General features: G+C 51.9%; 1 protein-coding gene across 5 annotated transcripts in view; it reads right to left on the reverse strand.

The window, feature by feature from the left end:
* Window positions 1–23455, reverse strand: part of RAB11FIP3 (RAB11 family interacting protein 3) — a 98111-nt gene that overhangs the window by 21342 nt on the left and 53314 nt on the right. Inside the window, exons 4-8 of one of the 5 annotated variants that reach the window (XM_063617015.1) lie at window positions 21319–21459; window positions 17163–17374; window positions 10841–10990; window positions 8555–8689; window positions 3021–3056 (exon numbers count right to left, since the gene is read on the reverse strand). In XM_063617015.1, coding sequence (XP_063473085.1) covers window positions 3021–3056; window positions 8555–8689; window positions 10841–10990; window positions 17163–17374; window positions 21319–21459 — 674 coding nt within the window. The remainder of the gene's footprint in view (window positions 1–3020; window positions 3057–8554; window positions 8690–10840; window positions 10991–17162; window positions 17375–21318; window positions 21460–23455) is intronic. The other 4 variants (XM_063617016.1, XM_055242226.2, XM_063617017.1 and 1 more) reach the window with 4 other exon arrangements.

Here is a 23455-nt window from a genome sequence, read left to right on the forward strand (position 1 = left end):
GGGGCAAAACAGCAGATTAAATGTTGTGTACATATATTTACATGTGGATAGACACACTGCAGAAGCCTCTGTTTTGTAAACTCTAACGACAGATAACTGCAGATGGGGCTTTTTTTTTTTTGAGACGGAGTCTTGCTCTGTCGCCCAGGCTGGAGTGCAGTGGTGTGATCTCAGCTCACTGCAACCTCTGCCTTCTGGGTTCAAGCAGTTCTCCTGCCTCAGGTTCCTGAGTACCTGGGATTACAGGCACGTGCGCTACCATGCCTGACTAATTTTTGTATTTTTAGTAGAGACGGGGTTTCACCATCTTGGTCAGGCTGGTCTTGAACTCCTGACCTCGTGATCCACCCACCTCAGCTTCCCAATGTGCTGGGATTACAGGCGTGAGCCACCGTGCCTGGCTCAGATTGGGCTTTTTTTTATACCAAAGGGTACCCGTGAAGGAAACATTAAATTTTAAAGGGTATTTCTGACACAAGGCTGTGACAGCCAGCTGCAGGCTGCGCCCCATCTTAGGCACGGGAGGCCTCAAGGAGATGCCTCAGCTGGCCTTGACTGGCCTTTCATGTCATCAGCTGCAGCCTGTCTGGAGTAAAAGACCTGATGAAGTGGGGAGGAAGGTGATGCTGAAGTTGGTAACAGAAGTGTAGCTGGGGATGCATGTCCCGTTCCTAAGAGCTCCGTGCTTTTCTTTCTTTTTTTTTTTTTTGAGATGGAGTCTCGCTCTTGTTGCCCAGGCTGGAGTACAGTGGCGCAATCTCGGCTCACTGCAAGCTCCGCCTCTGGGGTTCAGGCGATTCTCCCACCTCAGCCTCCTGAGTAGCTGGGATTACAGGCACCTGCCACCACACCCGGCTAATCTTGTATTTTTAGTAGAGATGGGGTTTCTCCATGTTGGCCAGGCTGGTCTTGAACTCCCAACCCCAGGTGATCCACCCGCCTCAGCCTCCCAAAGTGCTGGGATTACAGGCATGACCTACCGCGCCCGGCCAGCTCAATGCTTTTCTGAAAGGGGTGAGCAAGAAGACAGAAAAAGATGCATGATGACGTTCACCTCTGTTTCCTCTAGCCCCTAGCCCCTAAAATGACAGAAAATGGAAAACAAGTGGGACGCGGTGGCTCCTGCCTGTAATTCCAACATTCTGGGAGACCGAGATGGGAGGACTGCTAGAGCCCAGGAGTTCAAGACCAGTCTGGGCCTGTCTCTAAAAAAAATTTAAAAATCATCTGGGCATGGTGGCATGCACCTCTGGTCTCAGCTGCTTGAGGGGGCTGAGGAGGGAGGATCACTTGAGCTTGGGGGGTCTGGGAAGTGAAGACTGTTGTGAGCTGTGATCACGTCACTGCATAGAGCAAGGCAGAGCAAGACTGTCTCAAAAAGAAAAGAAAGCCAAGAAAAGAGAAGAGAAACAAAAAAAGTTTCCATCCATGGCCAGGTGTGACGGCTCACGCCTGTAATCCCGGTACTTTGGGAGGCCAAGGTGGGAGGATCCCTTCAGCCCAGGAGTTCAGGACCAGGCTGGGCAGCATAGTGAGACTCCATCTCTATTAAAAATTAAAAGACTAGCCAGGCATGGCAATGCGCACCTGTAGTCCCACGTCCTCAGGAGGAGGCGGGAGGATGGAGTGAGCCTGAGAGGTCCAGGCTGCAGTGAGCTGTGATTGCACCATGGTACTTCAGCCCGGGTGACAGAGCAAGACAATGTCTCAAAATAAAAGAAAATGGAAAACAAAAGGTTTTCGTCCTTGGCTGGGTGTGGTGGCTTACATCTGTAATCCCAGAATTTTGGGAGGCTGAGGTGGGAAGATTACTTGAGCCCAGGGAGTCTGGGGCTGTTGTGAGCTATGCTTGCACCTATGAATTGCCACTGCACTACAGCCTGGGCAACGCAGCAAGACCTTGCCTATTTTTCCTTTGTTTTAAAATTTTTATTTATTTATTTTTTGTAGAGATGGTTTCACTAAGTTGCTCAGGCTGGTCACAAAGAAACTGAGTCAGAAAGGTTAAACTTCACGGTAACAACTTTAGCTCTAGAAGATAAGCAATGCTGTCAAAAATCTCACAGGAAAACTATCCACACTCTCACAGTCCAAACCAACCCAAGCTCAAGTTTATCTCCTGAGCACCTCTTTTCTCAAGAAGCTACAGGAAGATATGCTGGACAAAAAACAGAGAAAACAAACAAGGAGGAAGATGGGGCCAGGGAGCTAGAGGATCCAACCCCCGAAACAAAGGAACCCACTGGTGTGGGGAGACCCGTCCAGGACCACAGCCACGAGGCCCGGAGAACGCCTGGCACAATGGGGCAGAGAGGAGGCTCCGGAGGGGATGTTCCAGAGGAAGCTGGAGAGGCGCCTCCCAGCCCTGCCAGAGGCTGGGCCACAAAGCTGGATCGGGACTAACAAGGCAAAGCAGATAAAGATACGAAGGCAGACTGACGGCAGCAGAGGCCACCCAGCAGCCACACTGCGTGGCTCCCTGGGAAGGGCCTTAACCCTGCATGTTTATTTCGGTAAGAACTGGCAGGGGAGGAAGATAAAAGTGTATGTTGCCATCTTTCACAGCAGGAAGCCAACAGATCTATGCAAAGCTGAAAAATGAAGAAATGGTCTTTAGGAATTGGAGTCAGACCCACCCCTCACCTTCAACTCACCTTGGGGAGCTGCCCAGACCCGGCTCTGAGAAGCCAGGCTCCTCACTGGGTCTCACTACTTCAGAGCTAACATAGAGCAGACATCTGGGGACGGCGGCCCCTTCCAGACCTTAGTGAACACACAACAGGCCCAGCACCAAAAGCTCTGACACGTACCCCCTAGTCACAAACCGGGTCCAAATTCACAGCCCTGGAAACCCCTTTCCCAACACTCCCTCAGGATACCTTCAGCCCCAAACCATGTAAAGTAACCTGCAGGAATTTAAAAAATACCTTGGAAAAGAACATTTTAAAATATTTTTTAAAAAACTATGATTAATTATCCACTTCAGAACGTTTTTCAGCAGGAACCAGAGACCCACCTACCTTGCCACCTTCTTGCTGGACAGCCGCTTTGTCGGACTGTGCAGAAAACAAAATAAACAGGAAAATTGTTAGAACAGACAGAGAGGAGCAGGAGGAAGCAGGAAACTCAGGCTGTGGAGATACGGGGTGGGCGGCCTTTCAGCAGTGCTCCCGGCATGCAGGGCCCCCCAGGCAAGTCCATGCACAAATGCTTACTCAGCAAAACAGCAAGGACACGGGCGGTGCTGGGGTGAGGCCGCATACGTCTCATTACTCCAGCCCCCAAAGAGGCTTCCAGATGCAGCCACCCCATACGGCGACTGAGGCCAGCGCCACACCTGGTCCCACCAGCTGGCTGCACTGTCCCAATGCTTCCGAAGCCAAATTACCCCCAAACGCTTGGCCTTCGGAGGCCCCCAAGTGAAAAGTGACCCAGGCCCCGCTGTGACAGGAGAGTTTGCCGCTGGCTTCGACTCAGACACTGATGCATCATGCTCAGAACGCCTGCCTAGACATCAGTTTGGAAACCTTTCCCGTTGCCATTTCAGGGCAGTAAATGTAGCCAATTATACGTCATCTGTCTGATTTAACCATCTGCAGTGACACATAGGCCAGACTTACCTTCTCTCTCATTTCTGAGGTCCAAAGTTGTATTTTACAGTCTAGCTGCTGAACTATTAGCCTCAGCCTGCAAGAAGACACCCTCACCCCCGGGGCCTGGGAACTATCACGGTCCTGGAACTCACAAAGCCACATCTCTCTCCAGCTTACCTGTCTCAAAAACACCTATGATTTTCTTTCCAGTGTCAGATAGAAAAATCTACTGGAGGGGCCGGGCATGGTGGCTCATGCTTATAATCCCAGCACTTTGGGAGGCCGAGGCAGGTGGATCACCAGAGGTCGGGAGTTCGAGACCAGCCTGGCCAATGTGGAGAAACCCCGTCTCTACTAAAAATTCAAAAATAATCGGGTGTGGTGGCGCATGCCTGTAATCCCAGCTACTTGGGAGGCTGGGACAGGAGACTCGCTTGAACCTGGGAGGCAGAGGTTGCAGTCAGCCGAGATCACGCCACTGCACTGGGCAACAAAGAGCGAAACTGTCTCAAAGAAAAAAAAAAAATCTACTGGAGGAGAATCAGCTGCTGTGCCAGGTATTAATGTAGAGCCCCTCGGCTCCAAGTCCATCCTTTTTACTTGCCCTGTGGAAACAGAGCTGGGCCCTTAGCAGGCTCTTCCTCCACGATGCTGCGTGTCATCAGCAGAGGGAGCCGTGGAGCGAACACAGCAGGAAGAGGTTTGCCTTCTGGTTCTGACCACTCTCTGCAGGGCCCTCCAACACACGCAGCCTCCCCAGTTCCCACTCCAGGGAGCATCCTGCCCACTGTAGCCAGAGCCAGGGGCTTCCCCGACCCCATTCAGGTAGCTGTTCTCTAGGGGGTGCCTCTGCCAAGTGTCCTGCAACAGAATAGCTTTCCTGGCAGCCAGGAGGCAGGTTCCCCACAAGCCCTGACAGCACGGTGGTGTACCCACCACCCCGTTTGCAGCTGGTGCAGACCTCAGCCCTGGGTGGCAGTGACTGTAGCTGGGGGGCTCTGCCCCGGCCCTGGGTGGCGGCTGCTCCTGTGGCTGTTGTCCCTACACTCTGCAGAGTTCTTTTTACACATCCCAACTAGTGCCTCATTACTCCCATAGCCTGTGACATTCTTTTTCTTTCTCTAATGATTTTTTAAATTTTTTGTTTGTTTGTTTGCATTATCTTTTTTTAGAGGCAAGGTCTGACTCTGTGGCCCAGGCTGAAGTGCAGTGGTGCAACCATAGCTCATTGCAGCCTCGACCTCCCAGGCTCATGTGATCCTCCCGCCTCAGCCTCCCAAAGCACTGCAATTTCAGCCCACACCCAGCCCATTCTTTGTAGTACTAAACTTTCCCTGTTCAAATTACTGTGTGGCTCTCCTTTCCCAATTGGAGACTAATAATGTATATTTTAATACAGGTTTTTTTGTTTTGTTTTGTTTTTTAAGATGGAGTCTCACTCTGTCACCAAGGCTGGAGGGCAGTGGCACGATCTCGGCTCACTGCAAGCTCCACCTCCCGGGTTCACGCCATTCTCCTGCCTCAGCCTCCCGAGTAGCTGGGACTACAGGCACCTGCCACCACGCCCAGCTAATTTTTTATATTTTTAGTAGAGATGGAGTTTCACCGTGTTAGCCAGGATGGTCTCAATCTCCTGACCTCGTGATTCGCCTGCCTCAGCCTCGCAAAGTGGTGGGATTACAGGCGTGAGCCACCGCGCCCGGACTTAATACAAATTTAATTGTATCCTATTACTGTTGAGACTCCCTAGAACTAATAGGACAGGACAGACCCATCGTTCAGTTCTACCTACTGACCTTGCAGGGCCTGGCCTGGCAGCCCAGCAACAGGGTTTATAATTTGAAAATATACCTCCAGGTGGCTGGGTGCAGTGGCTCACACCTGTAATCCCAGCACTTTGGGAGGCCGAGGCAGGCGGATCACAAGGTCAGGAGATTGAGACCTCACCATGGCTAACATAGTGAAACCCCATCTCTACCAAAAATACAAAAAATTAGCCGGCCGTTGTGGCGGGCACCTGTAGTTCCAGCTACTTAGGAGGCTGAGGCAGGAGAATGGAGTGAACTCGGGAGGCGGAGGTTGCAGTGAGTCGAGATCACACCACTGCACTCCAGCCTGGGTGACAGATCGAGACTCCGTCTCAAAAAAAAAAAAGAAAATATACCTCCAGGCAGGCTGGGTGCAGTGGCTCAGCCTGTAATCCCAGCACTTTGGGAGGTTGAGGCGAGCAGATCACGAGGTCCGGGGATTGAGATATGATGAAACCCCGTGTCTACTAAAAATACAAAAATTAGCTGGGCGTGGTGACGGGCGCCTGTAGTCCCAGCTACTTGGGAGGCTGAGGCAGGAGAATCGCTTGAATCCAGGAGACAGAGGTTGCAGTGAGCCGAGATTGCGCCACTGCACTCCAGCCTGGGTGACAAAGCGAGACTCTGTCTCAAAAAAAAGAAAAAAGAAAATATACCTCCAGGTAAAGCACACTTTTTTTTTTTTTTTTTTTTTTTTTGAGACCGAGTCTCGCTGTTGCCCAGGCTGGAGTGCAGTGGCGCGATCTCGGCTCACTGCAGGCTCCGCCCCGGGGGTTCACGCCATTCTCCTGCCTCAGCCTCCTGAGTAGCTGGGACTACAGGCGCCCGCCACCACGCCCGGCTAATTTTTTGTATTTTTAGTAGAGACGGGGTTTCACTGTGTTAGCCAGGATGGTCTCGATCTCCTGACCTCATGATCCGCCCGCCTTGGCCTCCCAAAGTGCTGGGATTACAGGCGTGAGCCACCGCGCCCGCGCCCGGCCCCAAGGCACACTTCTTAGTTTCTACAAAATGAAATGTATTTAGGGGCTCCAGGGTACCTGGAAAATGCAACAGCTGTTGGCCTGTTCTGAGGTGACTGGACATCGTATCCGACATCAAAGCTTCCAGAGGTGGTCTGGACTAAGTCACCTCTTGTCACCCACAAAGCATGACCAAATAAGCTTACTTTCAGGCAAGTCCATGGAAACTAAAACACAAGACTCAGATCTCCTCCACTGAGGGTTATGGGGAGAATGTTCTGACTGGCAGTTGTGTGTCCTGATTGTGTTGAATTGAATGGCATGTTAACCACTTGGTAGAGTCTTTTTTTTTTTTTTTTTTTGGAGTCAGAGTTTGGCTCTGTCACCCAGGCTGGAGTGCAGTGGCACAATGCTGGCTCACTGCAGCCTCCACCTCCTGGGTTCAAGTGAACCTCCCATCTCAGCATCCCAAGTAGCTGGAACTACAGGCGTGCACCACCATGCCCGGCTAATTTTTATATTGTTAGTAGAGACAGGGTTTCGCCATGTTGGCCAGGCTGGTCTCAGACTCCTGGCCTCAAGTGATCTGCCCACCTCAGCCTCCCAAAATGCTGAGATTACAGGCGTGAGTCACCGTGCCTGGCCCGCTTCGTAGAGTCTTAGGAAAAGGGGTGGCAGAACCTGGACGTGAGGATCCACAGGACTTGCTGGTTGTACTTAGCTACATCCTAGTCCCTTCTCTGCCCCCACAAAGCCCAGCAGAGGTGACCATGGCCATCTTGGAGCTAGTTCTCAATGTGGGAAAAAATCAGTTCTATGTCAAAAATCTTCAGAAAATGAGAGAAGAGACCTGAGTCTTCAGGCTTACTTTCACATACGGAGATGACATGCTTGCGCTCAACTTACTGGTGAGTGGGTGGGCAAGTCTCTGCGTGGGAACAAATGGCCCCTCCCCAAGCAGGCTGAGCCATCGTCGCCAGGCCCTGAACCCCTAGCTGAACACACACAGCAGGCGAAAACTGATTTCCCCTAAAATAGAGGTTAGCGGATCTTTGGAATCACCGGAATGGAAGGCCCTCTTCAAAGAGCACTTCTGCTTTCTCACCAGTGCTGCCAAGACCCCCTGATGCTCCAGAATGGCCATCAGTGCCGGGCCCCACCCCCACCCTCTCTACCTGAATGGGCACTGGCTGGGGGCCCTGTGCTTCACGGCATTTCACGGAACATAAGAAGAGTTAAAGGCCCTGGAAATGGAACTAGAGGCAGGACAGAAGCCTCAGTAAGGCTGTGAGCAGTGAGCGCCCGCCACCAAGGATGGGCTGGCCTCGGCAGAAGCCCCCTGGGGGCAGGGACGGGGGCAGGCTCAAGACAGGTAAGCAGTTTCACAAATACCTCTAAACATGCTAGAACCATCAGGATAGCTCACCTTTCTGCCACCTTTACGCACCCTCCCAACAGGCCAGGGCCCGTTCTTTAGGAAGCCGTCCCAGATTGCCAGCATGAGCCTGTATGCTCACTCACCTCTTCCGCTAGGCTAGGGCTGCTGTAGAAAACTCCAAAGTGGCCCCTTTCTTCACCAGACCCTTCTGGAAAGCTGCCCAACTAGGGGCTTCACCGCAAGCGAAATCCACACGATGCCTAACGGGCACGTCAATATGTGCAAACCACCCAAAACCGTCTTCTGTAACTGGGGGTTAGACATGGGGGCCAGCCACAGAAGCTCCCCGCTGAGACACAGTCAGCTCCCTTACACGCTCACTGTGAGTACACAAAACTCCATTTAAACTAACAATCCTGAAAGCTGTTTACAGACTAAATCTTTAACTTTCCCAATTCTGTCTCATGAGCTCAGTGAAAGAAATCTTTTAGTAAAATGCAGAAAGTATCCTCTTTCACACACAGGACAGTCAGCACAGCTTGCAAAGACTGATCACTTCCTCCCACCAAGAAAGCACTGGCCCGGGCTGCGCATGCAGGGGAGGAGGCAGGGCCCTGGTGGCCCATAGCGTGCAGGGGGGGAGGCGGGGCCCCAGGAGAGTCCCGCTGCCTGAGAGGCTCCTGGTCGCCTCGGGGCAACCAGGCTAGGCCTCAGGAAGCACCGGAGTCAGGTCAGGCCCTCAAGGGGGCTGTGGGTATCCAGAGTCCCCCACACCCTGGGAACAGACAGCAAGGCCAGGCACTGGTCAGTTACCTATTCATTTCAAGATCACTCAGGCGGGCAGAAAGATCCTCAAGGCGGTTGATTTGTTTGTGGCACTGGCTACAGTAAAACTCAAACGCCTCATCAGTGAGGATGCTGTGCAGCTTTGCGGCAAGAGGGTCAGTGCTAGAGAGACAGAAGCATCCGTTCAGGAGAGGATGGGGACCCGTGGGGTCATCTGTGACTCCGCACGAGGGGCCGAGGGGGACAGGACAGGACATGGTGTGGAACAAAAGCACGTGGAGAGAGAATGAGCTGTGCAATGTTCTGGCTCTTGCCTTTAGACCGCAGTGAGCCCACATCCCTCAGCTGCCTCCAGGAGCCCAGGACGGGCACCAGCTCGAGCATCGGGGGCCCTGCACACACCTGCTCCTCTGGGTCAGGTGCCCAGAAGAAAGCAGGGGCAGCCTGAGAGCCTCCTTGCAAAGCAAAAGCCCTTCTTTAACAAGAAGGTAAAAAACCATACTGCTTTCTCTTTTGCCAAAAACATATCAACGTGATAGTGAACCATGTCTCCAGGTAAACCTGTACTTACTGTACTATATTTATGATTACTCCAAAAACCACCTCTAGCAAAAACTATGCCTGAATGATAAATCTACAATAGTTTTGTGATTTTTAAGATGTGCATTAAAGCCGGGCACGGTGGCTCATGCTTGTAATTCCAGCACTTTGGGTGGATCGCTTGAGCTCAGGCGTTTGAGACCAGCCTGGGCAACATGATGAAACCCTGTCTCTACAAAAAATACAAAATCAGCCCGGCGTAGTAGCTCCTACCTGTAGTCCCAGCTACTCAGGAAGCTGAGGGAGGTTGAGGCTGCAATGAGCCATGATTGCAACACTCCAGCCTGGGCAATAAAGTGAGATCCTGTCTCAAAAAAACCCCAAAAAGACCGACCTCCGTTAAAACTCAGTGTTCGATTTCGTGGTGGTGCTAGCTAACCTCCCTGTGACTTCACCTCCAAGGGCTTCTGGGCCACTGGCAGGGGGTGCTGCGTCTGCGACGCGAAGGCAAAGGAGCAAAGGCAGCTTCATCTCGGGTGCTGGGACCCACATGCTGTGGGAAACCATTTGGAAACCATTTGGAAGCTCAAGTAAAGAAAGGTGAAGAGTGAAACATACAATGTAGCATAGACATTACACTTCAAAGAGGTAACAATGAAAACACTGAACAGGAGACAGGGACAAACTAAACACGTAGGAAGAGGTGATTACCAAGCACAGAGACACAAGTTTCCAAACGCCTCAGTCCTCTGGCCCTTGTCTTGACACCGCCACGTGCTGGGAGAGGAAAGTGCCTAAGACAAGCACACTGCCTCTGAGGACCGCCTGCGATGCCTCACTCACGCACAGCTCTCCCAGGACGCTCGCCAGGACCGAAGCACACAGGACATCCATGCAGGGTCCCCACACCCAGGGCTGACGGGCGGCTTCAAGGAGGGCACATGGGAAATGAAAGGAGGGGGACCCTATGGGCAGAGGAGCCACTGAGTGCAAGGGACGGCCCCTCCTGCGCTGCCCTCCACCCAGGTTCCCTGGGCCTCGGTAACAGCGGGCGGGCGGCGGGCAAGGGAAGACTCTTGTGGCTGCTTAAAGAGACTCGGGCTGGCAAAGATGGAGGACAACCTAGTAGCAAAGGGGAGAAGGGATTGAAGTAACAACCCCATCAGCCAGCCCAGGGTCTCCCTGAAGTCAGGAGCATCCTCCAGGGACTGACTCCCACGTGGGAGCCCCTAGCCCTCAGACATGCGTACCCAGACCCCCATGTTTGGATCCAAGCCAAGAGGACTCTGGACTCCCTAGAGGGACTCTGGACGTTGATGAGTGGGCATCTCGCCTGCTGCGTGTCATGCTTCTGTTTATTCAGAGTCACAGCTTTCCAGTTTGGGGATGTCAGGTATTTATAAGGAAATGAATCTGAAGACTCACTTATGATCGTGACACCTCCCTCAAAAGCCTGCACAGACCACCATGTGATCCACGGCCCATAGCTAAGGAGCCCGAAAGCCGAGTGTCCAAACACAGCTCTGTGCCACATGATTCTGCTGAAGCCTCAGAAATGTAGAGTGATCTGGGGATGTGGCTGGAGAAGCGGGACTTCTCCCAACTTTCATAAATCCAGGTATAAATTTAAAATTTTTGAATATGGTTTACTTAATCACATTACGTCAAGGAAAGCAAGTTCTCTCTTACCAATGCACGAACCAAAAAGGGAAACTTCCCACAACTAACCACGGGAAGAAGAGGGAGGAGGGTGTGCTGGAACACCGTCATTACCTGGGAGTGAGGAAAGCGGGGTCGCTGCAGCCCAGCTGCCCGTTGCATAGGGTCTCTGGGGACAGCTCCGCCTCACTGCCTTCACCGTAGTCCTCAAAGTGCTCCTCGCCCCCGATCACCGTGATGACAGACTGGCCATGGGGGTGAGGCCTGCAAAGTAAAACAGAAATGATGTCTTCTGACTGAAGGCCATGGGCACCCCCGAGCTGAGGGTGTGGAAGGTGCTTTCCAGAGGGTGTGCTACAAGCCACATGTGAGTCCTGGGAGCCACGTTTAAAAAAAAAAAGGAAGTGGGCTGGGTGCGGTGGCTCACGCATGTAATCCCAGCACTCTGGGAGGCCAAGGCGAGCAGATGTCTTGAGTTCAGGAGTTTGAGACCAGCCTGGGCAACAGGGGGAGGCCTCAACTGCAAAAAAAATTTTTAAATCACCCAGGCGTGGATGCACACGCCTGTAGTCCCAGGTACTCAGAAGGCTGAAGTCGGAAGATCGCTTGAGCCTGGGAGGCCGAGGCTGCAGTGAGCAGTGATGATGCCACTACACTCCAGCCTGGGTGACAGAGCAAGGCCCTGTCTCAAAAAAAAAAAAAAAAAAAGGTAAAGAAACAGATTTATTTATTCTTTTCTGAGACAGAGTCTGGCTCTATCACCCAGGCTGGAGGGCAGTGGCGCGATGTCGGCTCACTGCAAGCTCCGCCTCCCAGGTTCACACCATTCTCCTGCCTCCGCCTCCGGAATAGCTGGGACTACAGGTGCCCACCACCACACCCGGCTAATTTTTTTTGTATTTTTAGTAGAGACAGGGTTTCACCGTGTTAGTCAGCATGGTCTCGATCTCCTGAGCTCGTGATCCGCCCACCTCGGCCTCCCAAAGTGCTGGGATTACAGGCGTGAGCCACTGCACCCGGCCCAAATATATTTTAACAAAAAATTTGACTTAGCCCAACATGCAGTCATTTCAAAACCTCCAGCCTCTTCACACTCCTCACTCGTGTGCCCTCCCATGTCACAAGTTCCACAACCCAGCCCCACACGGGACAGCACAGGTCGACACAAACCAACATCTGGGTTCAAGCACCTTCGCCTCTTCTCTAGGGAGCTGCTGTCCTCACACAACCCCTGGGCGATGGAGTTCAAACTTCTACTTTAATCTAAAACTTAACAGCAATTGCAACAGGGAAAAGGAAGGGGTTTCCAAGTACCCGTCCTCCTTCTGAAGGGAGTGACTCCTCCACAGCCAAGTTCTGGAAAACACAGCGGCCAGGGGCAACGGGAAACACCTGTGCCTTCAGCGGCTTCTGTGCTCTAGCGGTCCCCACTGCCACCCTCCCGCAGGAGTCCTCGGGAGAACCTTCCGTGCAGGCCGGGCACTGCTCCGCTCCAGGAAAGAAAGGGGCCTGGGAGAGTGAGGCGACTCCTCACGCCCAGGAGAAGGGGGCAGAGTCAGGAGGACCGTGCACTCTGCTCCACCCGGACCCACCGTGCTCAGCCGTGAGAAGTTCCAGTTTCACACCCACAGAAATGCCCACCACGCACCACTCCTGGGACAGCTCAGGATGAATCCCATGGCCTTAAACACTCAGGCTTAAACCAGGGCCGGGCGCGGTGGCTCATGCCTGTAATCCCAGCACTTTGGGAGGCTGAGGCTGGTAGATAATGAGGTCAGGAGATCGAGACCATTCTGGCTAACACGGTGAAACCCTGTCTCTACTAAAAATATAAAAAATTACCCGGGGGTGGTGGTGGGCACCTGTAGTCCCAGCTACTTGGGAGGCTGAGGCAAAGAATGGTGTGAACCTGGGAGGCGGAGCTTGCAGTGAGCTGAGATTATGCCACTGCACTCCAGCCTGGGCGACAGAGCCAGACTCCGTCTCAAAAAAAAAAAAAAAGAAACCAAAACCAGGAGGCCTGCGCCACTTCATGGCCTCCCAATAGGGTCTTCAACTTGGCGCTGCCTGTCTGCATCAGCCCCTTCCTTCCTACACGGTGACAGGGAGGTGCGGCTGCCTTCCACAGCCGCCATCTAAAATTAGGCTACGTTACAGGAAGACTTTACTTTCTGTTTCTTACGACTGGGTGCTTGTTTTACCAACAGGCTCAGATACTGTGACAGAAAACTGCCCTCTGAGGGGAGGAGAATCAGCGAGAGGAAAACACACCCTGGTCCATCGGCCAGGAGGCCCTTCCCCGCCTCCCCAGGCCACCATGGTGAAACCTGCTACTCCCTCAGAAGCAATGACGAGGGGCTCAGCACCCCTCACCACCCATCTCCTCCTCTCCTCAGGACAGTTGTTCCTGATGCTTGACGGGAACAGAGAAGGCCCACATGCAAGGTCACGCTGGGGACCAAGAGGCCCATGCCACACGGCAGAGACTGTATAAACCGGACGGTCTGCACCCGGATGCCCAACGTGCTTTCCACAGTCCCCAGAAGATGAGCAGCACTAGCCAGCAGTTAGATCCAGCCACAAATGAGCTGTTCAAAATGTGTGTAGCCCAAAAGAGTTATACTTTTTTTTTTTTTTTTTGAGACAGAGTCTCGCTCTGTCACCCAGGCTGAAATGCAGTGGTGCCATCTCGGCTCACTGCAAACTCTGCCTCTCTGGGTTCAAGCGATTCTCCTGCCTCAGCGTCCTGAGTAGCTGGGATTACAGGCACACACCACCACGCCCGGCTAGTTTTTGTATTTTTAGTAGAGACAGGGTTTTACCAAGTTGGCCAGGCTGGTCACAAACTCCTGACCTCATGATCCACCTGCCTCGGCCCCCAAAGGGCTGGAATTACAGGCATGAGCCACCATGCCCCACCAAGAGTTATACTGCTCAAAAACTGGTGAGAAAATACACGCCCATAATCCCAACATTTTGGGAGGCCAAGGAGGGCAGATCACTTGAGGCTGGCAGTTTGAGGTCAGCCTGGCCAATATGGCAAAACCTTCTCTCTACCAAAAACACAAAAAAATTAGCCAGGCATGGTGGCGGGCGCCAGTAGTCCCAGCTAATCAGGAGGCAAAGGCAAGAGAATTGCTTCAATCCGGGAGGCAGAGACTACAGTGACCCAAGATTGTGCCACTGCACTGCAGCCTGGGTGACATAGCAAGACTGTCTCAAAACAAAACAAAACAAAATAAAAAAATTATGTAGCGATCACAGATCTGAATATGAAGGTAAAACAGTAACACTTTTAAAAGAAAGCGTAAGTAAACATCATAGTGACTGTGTAGTAAACAAAGATTTATTAAGTGGGACACAAAAGTGCTAATAAACATAAAAGAAAAATGGATTAGCTCAACTATAGCAAAATTAAAAACATCTGTTCTGGCCGGGGGCAGTGGCTCATGCCTGTACTCCCAGCACTTTGGGAGGCCAACGTGGGTGGATCACAAGGTCAGGAGTTCGAGACCAGCCTGGCCAAGAGCGTGAAACCCTGTCTCTACTAAAACTACAAAAATTAGCTGGGCGCCGTGGCAGGTGCCTGTAATCCCAGCTACTTGGGAGGCTGAGGCAGGAGAATCGCTTGAGCCCGCGAGGCAGAGGTTGCAGTCAGCCAAGATGGCGCCACCGCACTCCAGCCTGGGCAACAGAGCTAGACTCCATCTTGACAAAAAAACAAAAACAAAAATCTGTTCCTCAAAAGGTGAAAAGGAGACCCACGGAGCAGGAAAAAGGATCTGTGATACACACACCCCATAAGGGACTCATATCTAAAGGACTCCTATGATCAGTGAGAAAAAGACGGAGGACCCAACAGACCAGGGGCAGAGGCCAAATCCTGCCAATCCTGCCGCGGCCTGTTTCTGAAAATTGTTTCACTGGGACACAGCCATGCTCACTGACCCACGTGCCTTTGGCTGCTTCTGCAGCACAAAAGCCGGGCTGAGCAGTTGCCACGGCGGCCATGTGGCAACTCTTCTAGAGAAAAAGTCTGCAGACGCCTCCTGCAATCAGTGAGCAGGCAGAGGAGCTCCCAACCCTGATGAAAGGTGCACACCTTATCAGTCACCCAGGAAGCGCAAGTAAGAAGCACATGGTACCATCTCTGCACGCCCCCCACAAGGTGAGCAGGAGAGCAGACACAGCCATGTGCTGCTGAGGTCAGGGAGCCCAGGAGCCACAGATGCCAGAAGCAGGTGACCCTGCAGCCCCTGCAGGAACTTCCAAGGCTGAAGGGACGTGCTCCCGATGACCATCCTGCTTAGGGCCATACCATGCTCCCAAAGACATGGAATTCCTAGAGCAGCTTCACCCTCAAAACCAAAAACAGTAAACTACCCACTGCCGTCAACAGGTGAATAAATTTTAAAGTCACAGCATGTTCTCGCAATAGAATAGTAAAAGTAAACAATTTACAGTGATGCACAAAAATAGGGCTGAATACGGCCAGACGCAGTGGCTCACACCTGTAATCCCAGCACTTTGGGAGGCCGAGGCGGGCGGATCACCTGAGGTCAGGAGTTGGAGACCAGCCTGACCAACATGGTGAAAACCCATCTCTACTAAAAAATACAAAAATTAGCCAGGCATGGTGGGGTGCGCCTGTAATCCCAGCTACCCAGGAGGCTGAGGCAGGAGAATCGCTGGAACCCAGGAGGCAGAGGCTGCAGTGAGCTGAGATCGTACCACTGCACTCCAGCCTGGGTGACAAAGCAAGACTCCATCTCAAAAAAAAAAAAAAAAAAAAAAATAGGGCTAAATCCACAAGCGCAACAGCAAGTGGAAGAAGCCAGGCACAGGAAGGACCTTGCTGTGTGGGGGAACTTAAGGAAGATGCAGGGCCGGTGGAGAGCTGGCTGCTGTCAGGGGCCTGGGAGGACCCTGGGTGTGGGAGTGTTTTGTTCTTGCCTGAGAAAAGGGCCGTGGGAATGGTCAGTTTGAAAAACCTGCTGGTTGTGCACTTACAATATAGGCACTTACTTGTGGGTATATTATGTTGGCAAAAAGACTTAAACTCTGTAAAATATTTGAAGAGGTTTATTCTGAGCCAAATAAGAGTGACTAACAGCCTGTGATGCCGCCCCAGGAAGCCCTGAGAGCATGTGCCGAAGGGGATCAGCCTACGCTAGGGTTTATGCATCTTGGGGAAACAGAAGACATCAACCCTACATGCAAGATGCTGGTTCAGTCAGGAAATGTGGGACAGCTCTAAGTGGGGGACAGGAGGGCTTCCAGGTCAAAGCAGATGCAAAGATCTTCTGATTGGCAATTGTTTGTTTGAAAGAGTTATTATCTAAAGACTTGGAATCAATAGAAAGGAATGCCTCGGCTTAAGATAAGGGGCTGTGGAGACTAAGGCTTTATCAAGCAGATGAGGCCTCCAGGCAGCAGGCAGCAGACCTCACAAGGGGCCAGACTCCGAGTTAATTCCCTCCTGCATCAGGGAAAAGACCTGGGAAGGGCGGAGATTCTCTACAGGGGACTGACTTTCCCCACAAGAGACAGTCCTGTAGGGCCATTTGAAATATGTCAAAGAAATATACTTTGGGGTAAAATACTTGGATTTCTTTCAGGGCCTGCCACCTGTCATGTGATGCTACACTAGTGAGGCTGGAATGTGGTGTGCTGTTGCTGCTATAAAAAGCCCACCTTTGTCAGTCTCTGTTTAATGTGAAAGCTGGTCAGCTGGGCCTGAATTCCAAAGGGAGGGGCCTAATGAGGCCTGCCTGACCTCCCTAACGATGGCCTGAACTAGATTTTCAGGTTGACTGAGCAGTGCCTGAGGCTGAGAGAGGGGTCCATCCGTTGGCTGCTGGCTGCAGGGCTGAGAGTTTAATTTTTGCTTCACAATTACACTTTAGCATCTGAGCGGACTTTCCAGTAGCAGGGGCGATACGGAAAGCACTGATCCACGTGAGCCACTGGACACCTCCTTCATCTGACCTTCTCCCAGACTCTGCCCATCCCTCTACTCCAGCCCCAAATAGCTCGAAATACAGGGGCTACAGAAATCCTGAGGGTGGGGGACAGGTGGGGAGAGAACATGGCCTCCTCAGGGGTGCTGCAAAGGTGAAAGGGTTCCAAAACCCTGCTGAGACATTCACTTCTATAATTTCTATCTCTACAGCTAAAGATGTTGAGCAACCTTTGAAACCACAGTCGTTCTGACAGGAAAGTCAGCTGGAACAGGGAGACCACTCAGGCAAGGCGGGCAGGGCGGGGTGGGCTCATCCCAGGAAGGTCAGGAGCTACTGCAGGGCCAAGCCCCACCCCTACGTAATGGATCCTAACCAGCACACACTCCTCCAAGACCCCCGTCTGCCCATCAGACACCTCCACAGGGCGCCACATCCCAAAGGCCTCTCCAGGAGGCCCGTAGCGGGGTACAGACCTGCCTGGGAGCAGCAGCAAGGCACCATGGTCGGGCTCCTCCATGGCGTCCAGGCACTCGGAGGGCACTGCCGAGCCGCCGGCACTGTCTGCGTCCCCTTCAGGTTGCAGCTCAGGGTGCACCAAGGTGCTGGTGTCCTCGTCCGTGAAGGTCTCACACTCACTGTAGGTGCTCTCGGAGCCCATGTACGCGCTGTCCGTCACCTCGTTGGCCTAGGAGAGAGTGCGCCAGCAGTCAGTGGGCACAGGCTGGGAAGGGAACTGTGAACGCCACACACCTCACTGCTGCAAGGCCCTGGAGAGGGCAGTGTGGAAGGAGGGGTCTGACGCCTGAAGTCCCAACTGTCTCTAAGCAGAGACATTACTTATAAAACACAATTCAGGCCAGGCGCGGTGACTCACGCCTGTAATCCCTGTACTTTCGGAGGCCCCGGTGGGTGGATCGCTTGAACCCAGGAGCTGAAGACCAGCCTGGCCAACAAGGTGAAACTTGTCTCTACCAAAAACACAAAAATCAGCCAGGTGTGGTGGCACCTGCCTGTAGGTCCCAGCTACTCAAAAGACTGACGGAGGAGCTTGCTTTTTGTTTTTTGGGGTTTTTTTTTTGAGACAGGGTCTCACTCTATCACCCAGACTGGAACGTAGTGGCATGATCTCAGCTCACTGCAACCTACGTGGCCTGTGTTCAAGTGATTCTCCTGCCTCAGCCTCCTGAGTAGCTGGGACGACAAGCATGTACCATCATGCCTGGCTAAGTTTTGTATTTCTAGTAGAGACAGGGTTTCACCATGTTGGCCAGGCTGGTCTCAAACTCCTAACCTCAGGTGATCCACCTGCCTCAGCCTTCCAAGTGCTGGGATTACAAGAGTAAGCCACCGCGCTGGCCAGAAGGACCGTTTGAGCCCAAAAGGTCAAGGCTGCAGTGAGATGTGATCACACCACTATGCTCCAACCTGAGTGATAAAGACCCCTCTCAAAAAAATTAATTAATTAAAAATAAATATAACGGCTGGCCGCAATGGCTCACTCCTGTAATCCCAGCTACTCAGGAGGCTGAGGCAGGAGAATTGCTTGAACCAGGGAGGTGGATGTTGTGGTGAGCTGAGATCACTCCATTGCACTTGAGCCTGGGCAAAAAGAGCAAAACTCTGGAAAAAAAAAAAGTTAAAATAAATAAATATAGGCCGGGCGCAGTGGTTCACACCTGTAATCCCAGCACTTTGGGAGGCCAAGGCAGGCGGATCACAAGGTCAGGAGTTCGAGACAGTCTGGCCAAAATGGTGAAACCCTGTCCCTACTAAAAATACAAAAATTAGCCAGGTGTGGTGGCGGGCACCTGTAGTTCCCAGCTACTCAGGAGACTGAGGCAGGAGAATCGCTTGAACCCAGGAGGCGGAGGTTGCAATGAACTGAGATCGCGCCACTGCACTCCAGCCTGGGCGACAGAGCGAGACTCCGTCTCAAAAATAAATAAATAAATAAATAAATAAATAAATAAATATAATTAGCCAAGTGTGGTGGCACATGCCTGTAATCCCAGCTACTCAGGAGGCTGAAGCAGGAGAATGGCTTGAACCTGGGAGGCAGAGATTGCAGTGAGCCAAGATCACGCCATTAAGCTCCAGCTTGGTGACAGAGTGAGCCTCTATTTCAAAAATGAAAATAAAATGAATAAAACACAATTCAACTTTTTTTTTTTTTTTTTTTTTTTTTTTTGAGATGGAGTCTCGCTCTGTCGCCCAGGCTAGAGTGCAGTGGCACAATCTCGGCTCACTGCAAGCTCCGCCTCCCGGGTTCACGCCATTCTCCTGCCTCAGCTTCTCCGAGTAGCTGGGACTACAGGCGCCCGCCACCACGCCCGGCTAATTTTTTCTATTTTTCAGTAGAGACGGGGTTTCACCGTGATCTCGATCTCCTGACCTCGTGATCCACCCGCCTCGGCCTCCCAAAGTGCTGGGATTACAAGCGTGAGCCACCGCGCCCGGCCAACTTTTTTTTTTTTTTTTTTGGAGAAGGAGTTTTACTCTTACTACCCAGGCTGGAGTGCAGTGGTGCAATCTCCAGTCACTGCAACCTACACCTCCCGGGTTCAAAAGATTCTCCTGCCTCAGGCTCCTGAGTAGCTGGGATTATAGGTGCGTGCCACCATGCCGCTAATTTTTGGGTTTTTAGTAGAGATGGGGTTTCACCATGTTGGCCAGGCTGGTCTCAAACTCCTCACCTCAGGTGATCCACCTGCCTCGGCCTCCCAAAGTGCTGGGATGACAGGCGTGAGCCACCATGCCCGGCTGAATTCAACTTTTTTTTAAATGAAAAACAGGTACATGTCTGAGAGCAGAAAACAAGGTACTCTGAGTAATTTTTGTTGTTGTGTGAGACAGGGCCTCTCTTTGAGGCCCAGGCTGGAGGGCAGCAGTGTAATCTCAGCCCACTGAAGCCTTGATCTCCTGGGCTCAAGTGATCCTCCCGCCTCAGCCTCCTGAGTGGCTGAGACCACAGGTACAAGCCACCATGCCTAATTTTTTGAAATTTTGTAGGAATGGAGTTTTGCCTTGTTTTCCAGGCTGGTCTTGAACTCCTGTGCTCAAGTGATCCACCAGCCTTGGCCTCTCAAAGTGCTAGAACTACAGGTGTGAGCTACTGGGCCTGGCAAAGTAATTTTTTTTTATTTTAATAAAACAGAGACAGGATCTAGCTATAGCTGGGAACTACAGGTGCCACCACACCTGGCTCAGTTGTTTGTTTGTTTATTTATTTATTTTGAATCAGGGTCTCAGTCTGTTGCCCAGGCTGGTCTTCCACTTCTCACCTCAAGTGATCCTCCACACTGCTCAGATTACAGGCATGAACCATCGCAACCAATTGTTTTTACTGTTTTTACTGCGAGTTTTTTTGAGATAGAGTCTCACTGACACATCCAGGCTGGAGTGCAGTAGTACAATCTTTGCTCACTGCAGCTTCAAACTCCTGGGCTCAAGCAATCCTCCTACCTCAGCCTCCTAAGTGGCTGGGACTACAGGTGCGAGCCACCACACCTCGCTAATTTTGTATTTTTTTTGCAGAGATGGGGTTTTGCCATGTTGCTCAGGCTAGTCCCAAACTCCTGAGCTCAAGTGATCTGCCTGCCTTAGCCTCCTGAAATGCTGGGATTATAGGCATAAGCCACCACACCCAACTTGTTTTTACTCTTAAGTATCTAGCACCTAGCATAGGACCAGGCATAGGTAGATAGTAAATATTTGTGGGTCGTACAAATGAATACAGAACTAAAGAACTATTAAACAGAACATTTTATTTTTTTCTTTTTCTAATTGTTTTTGTTTTTTGAGATAGGGTCTCACTTTGTCATCCAGGCTGGAGTGCAGTGGCACCATCTCAGCTCACTGCAACCTTTGCCTCCCGGATTCAAGTGATTCTTGTGTCTCAGCCACCAAAGTAGCTGGGATCACAGGCATGCACCACTGTGCCCAGCTAATTTTTGTACTTTTTGTAGAGACGAGGTTTTGCTATGTTGCCCAGGCTGGTCTTGAACTCCTGGCCTCAAGAGATCTGCCCACCTCAGCCTCCCAAAGTGCTAGGATTCCAGGCGTGAGCCACCACGCCCAGCCAACATTTTCAATTTATAATTTCAACCTTAATGAAAATGAAATTGCTGGTTAGGAAAAGTGGCCAACATTTCATGCTCAGAAGACTCTGGGGTTAACAATTTGCAAATAAACAAGATCTCAGAAAAGCTGCAGTCCCAGCAGAAAAAGATGCCCTTTGCACTCTGGTTCTAGTATCGTAAGAAGTAGACAAAGTGGCTGGGCGCCGTGGTTAATGCCTGTAATCCCAGCACTTTGGGAGGCCAAGGCAGGTGGATCACAAGGTCAGGAGTTCAAGACCAGCCTAGCCAATATGGTGAAACCCCGTCTCTACTGAAAATACAAAAATTAGCCAGGCGTGGTGGCATGCGCCTGCAGTCCCAGCTACTCAGGAGGCTGAGACAGGAGAGTCGCTTGAACCCAGGAGGCAGAGGTTGCGGTGAGCCAAGATCATGCCACTGCACTCTAGCCTGGCAACAGAGCAAGACTCCATCTCAAAAAAAAAAAAAGAAGTAGACAGTGTGCTAAGACCTGCGAGGGCTACCAGAGGGTCCCACCCCCGGCTGCACCCACCTGAGCCTCACTGGAAGAGGCGTGAAGGGCTAGGCTGAGCTGCCAGGAGCCTGGCGCACTTGCGGGAGGCCCCAGTTCCATCTTTGGCTCCTTTATTAAAAGCCGTGTGACCTCAGACGCGTAACTCCACCACCTGGAGCCCTGCCGCAAACGGGGGTTATAAATTCTCGTCTCACAAGGTGGCCACCTCATGGAGCCAAGAAAGACAATCCAGGAAGGTGCTTTTCAAGGCACAGAAACAAGGACTGCAGGGTGCGAGTGTCACTGGTGGGTGGAAAATCCCTGCCAGCTGCTTCTAAAGCCACAAGGGAACAGGGAGTGCTGTGGAGTGTACCTACTCTGGGTGTCCAATTATAATCTCCCCTAGAATCTAAGGAAGTAATTCATAAAAACTAAGTCATTCCTCAAGAGCATCCACTGTAAAATCCAGAACCAGGAGAGCACTGTAAGAAACCCCAGCTCTCATGCTACTCACCATCCCTGGGCAGCTCCCACTCCTGAGGAAGGCAGGGCCCAGGGCCCACTCAGGACAGGGCTGGCCTGTGCTAGGCCTGCAGGACGCCAGGCAGGAAAAGGCGGGAGTGGCCAGGAAAGCAGGCAGGCCCAGGATGTCTGTCAGAGGCTGGGCCTGTGGGGAAGGCATGATGGGGCAGGATGCGAAGCCCAGCGCACAGGTCCAAGACGGTTTGAGGGCAGCTGCCAGCTACCCCAACAGGACTGCACACTCACAGGGGCCGCACTGCCCCAGAGTCGTCAGTGACAAACACTCACCCCAGGGGCACCAGGAAGACCCGCCGCCGACTCTAAAAAGTGTGGTTATTACAACATCAGGTTCAGTGGTTCAGTACGTAGCCTAAAATTTCTTTTTTCTTTTTTTCATAAGAGTCTCACTCTTGTCGCCGAGGCTGGAGTGCAGTGGCGCCATCTTGGCTCACTGCAACCTCTGCCTCCCAGGTCCAAGTGATTCTCCTGCCTCAGCCTCCAAGTAGCAGGGATTACAGGCGCCTGCCACAATGCCTAATTTTTTTTTTTTTTTTTTTTTTTTTTTGAGACGGAGTCTTGCTCTATCACCCAGGCTGGAGTGCAATGGTGTGATCTTGGCTCACTGCAACCTCCACCTCCCAGGTTCAAGTGATTCTGCCTCAGCCTCCTGAATAGCTGGGATTACAGGCACGTGCTACCACACCCAACTAATTTTTGTATTTTTAGTAGAGACAGGGTTTCACCGTGTTGGTCAGGCTGGTCTCGAACTCCTGACCTCGTGATCTGCCCACCTCGGCCTCCCAAAGTGCTGGGATTACAGGCCTGAGCCACCATGCCCAGCCTAAAATTTCTTTTTTTTTTTTTTTTTGAGACAGAGTCTTGCTCTGTCACCCAGGCTGGAGTACAATGGCGCAATCTCGGCTCACCGCAAACTCCACCTCCCGGGTTCAAGCAATTCTCCTGCCTCAGCCTCCCAAAGTGCTGGGATTATAGGCATGAGCCACCGCACCTGACCTTGGACCAGCTTTTAAAAAGCCAATGGACTGGTACTTCTGAAGGATGCCTGATGCCCTTCCCCGGCCAGTGTGGACCCTGAGCCCCCAACAGGAAGCATGATGTTTCTAAGTAAAAACCCACACTTTCTCTCAAACAGCTCATGGAGCCCTGAGCAGAGCATCTGTCCTCCTAGGAAGGGAGGGATGTCTGGGCAGTGGTGCCTGCTTATTTCACCAAGTTCCTGTTAGACCTGTAGCTGAGGATGGTGCCCCTGCAGGCAAAAGCCAGTGCCTCCTTAGAGCCACCTGTGCCACCTTAGAGCTTAGACAGGATGGTTTGGGATGGAAATAATTCTCCACGGACACAGGAACAATGAGGCAGATGCTACACAAACTCAGACTCCCTGTAAGCCGGATGCCAGGGCACCCTGCCAAGCCTGGAACTCACACACTCCGTTCTGGACCCACCTTCACCTTTTCATTTCTAAAGTAAGCCTGAGGGCTAGACACAGTGGCTCACTGTAATCCCAGTACTTTGGGAGGCCAAGGTGGGTGAATCACTTGAGGCCAGGAGTTTGAGACCAGCCTGGCCAATATGGTGAAACCCTGTTTCTACTAAAAATACAAAAATTAGCTGGGTGTGGTGGCAGGCGCCTGTA

Source organism: Symphalangus syndactylus, chromosome 14, assembly GCF_028878055.3.
Source record: "Symphalangus syndactylus isolate Jambi chromosome 14, NHGRI_mSymSyn1-v2.1_pri, whole genome shotgun sequence".
Classification (NCBI taxonomy): Eukaryota; Metazoa; Chordata; class Mammalia; order Primates; family Hylobatidae; genus Symphalangus; species Symphalangus syndactylus.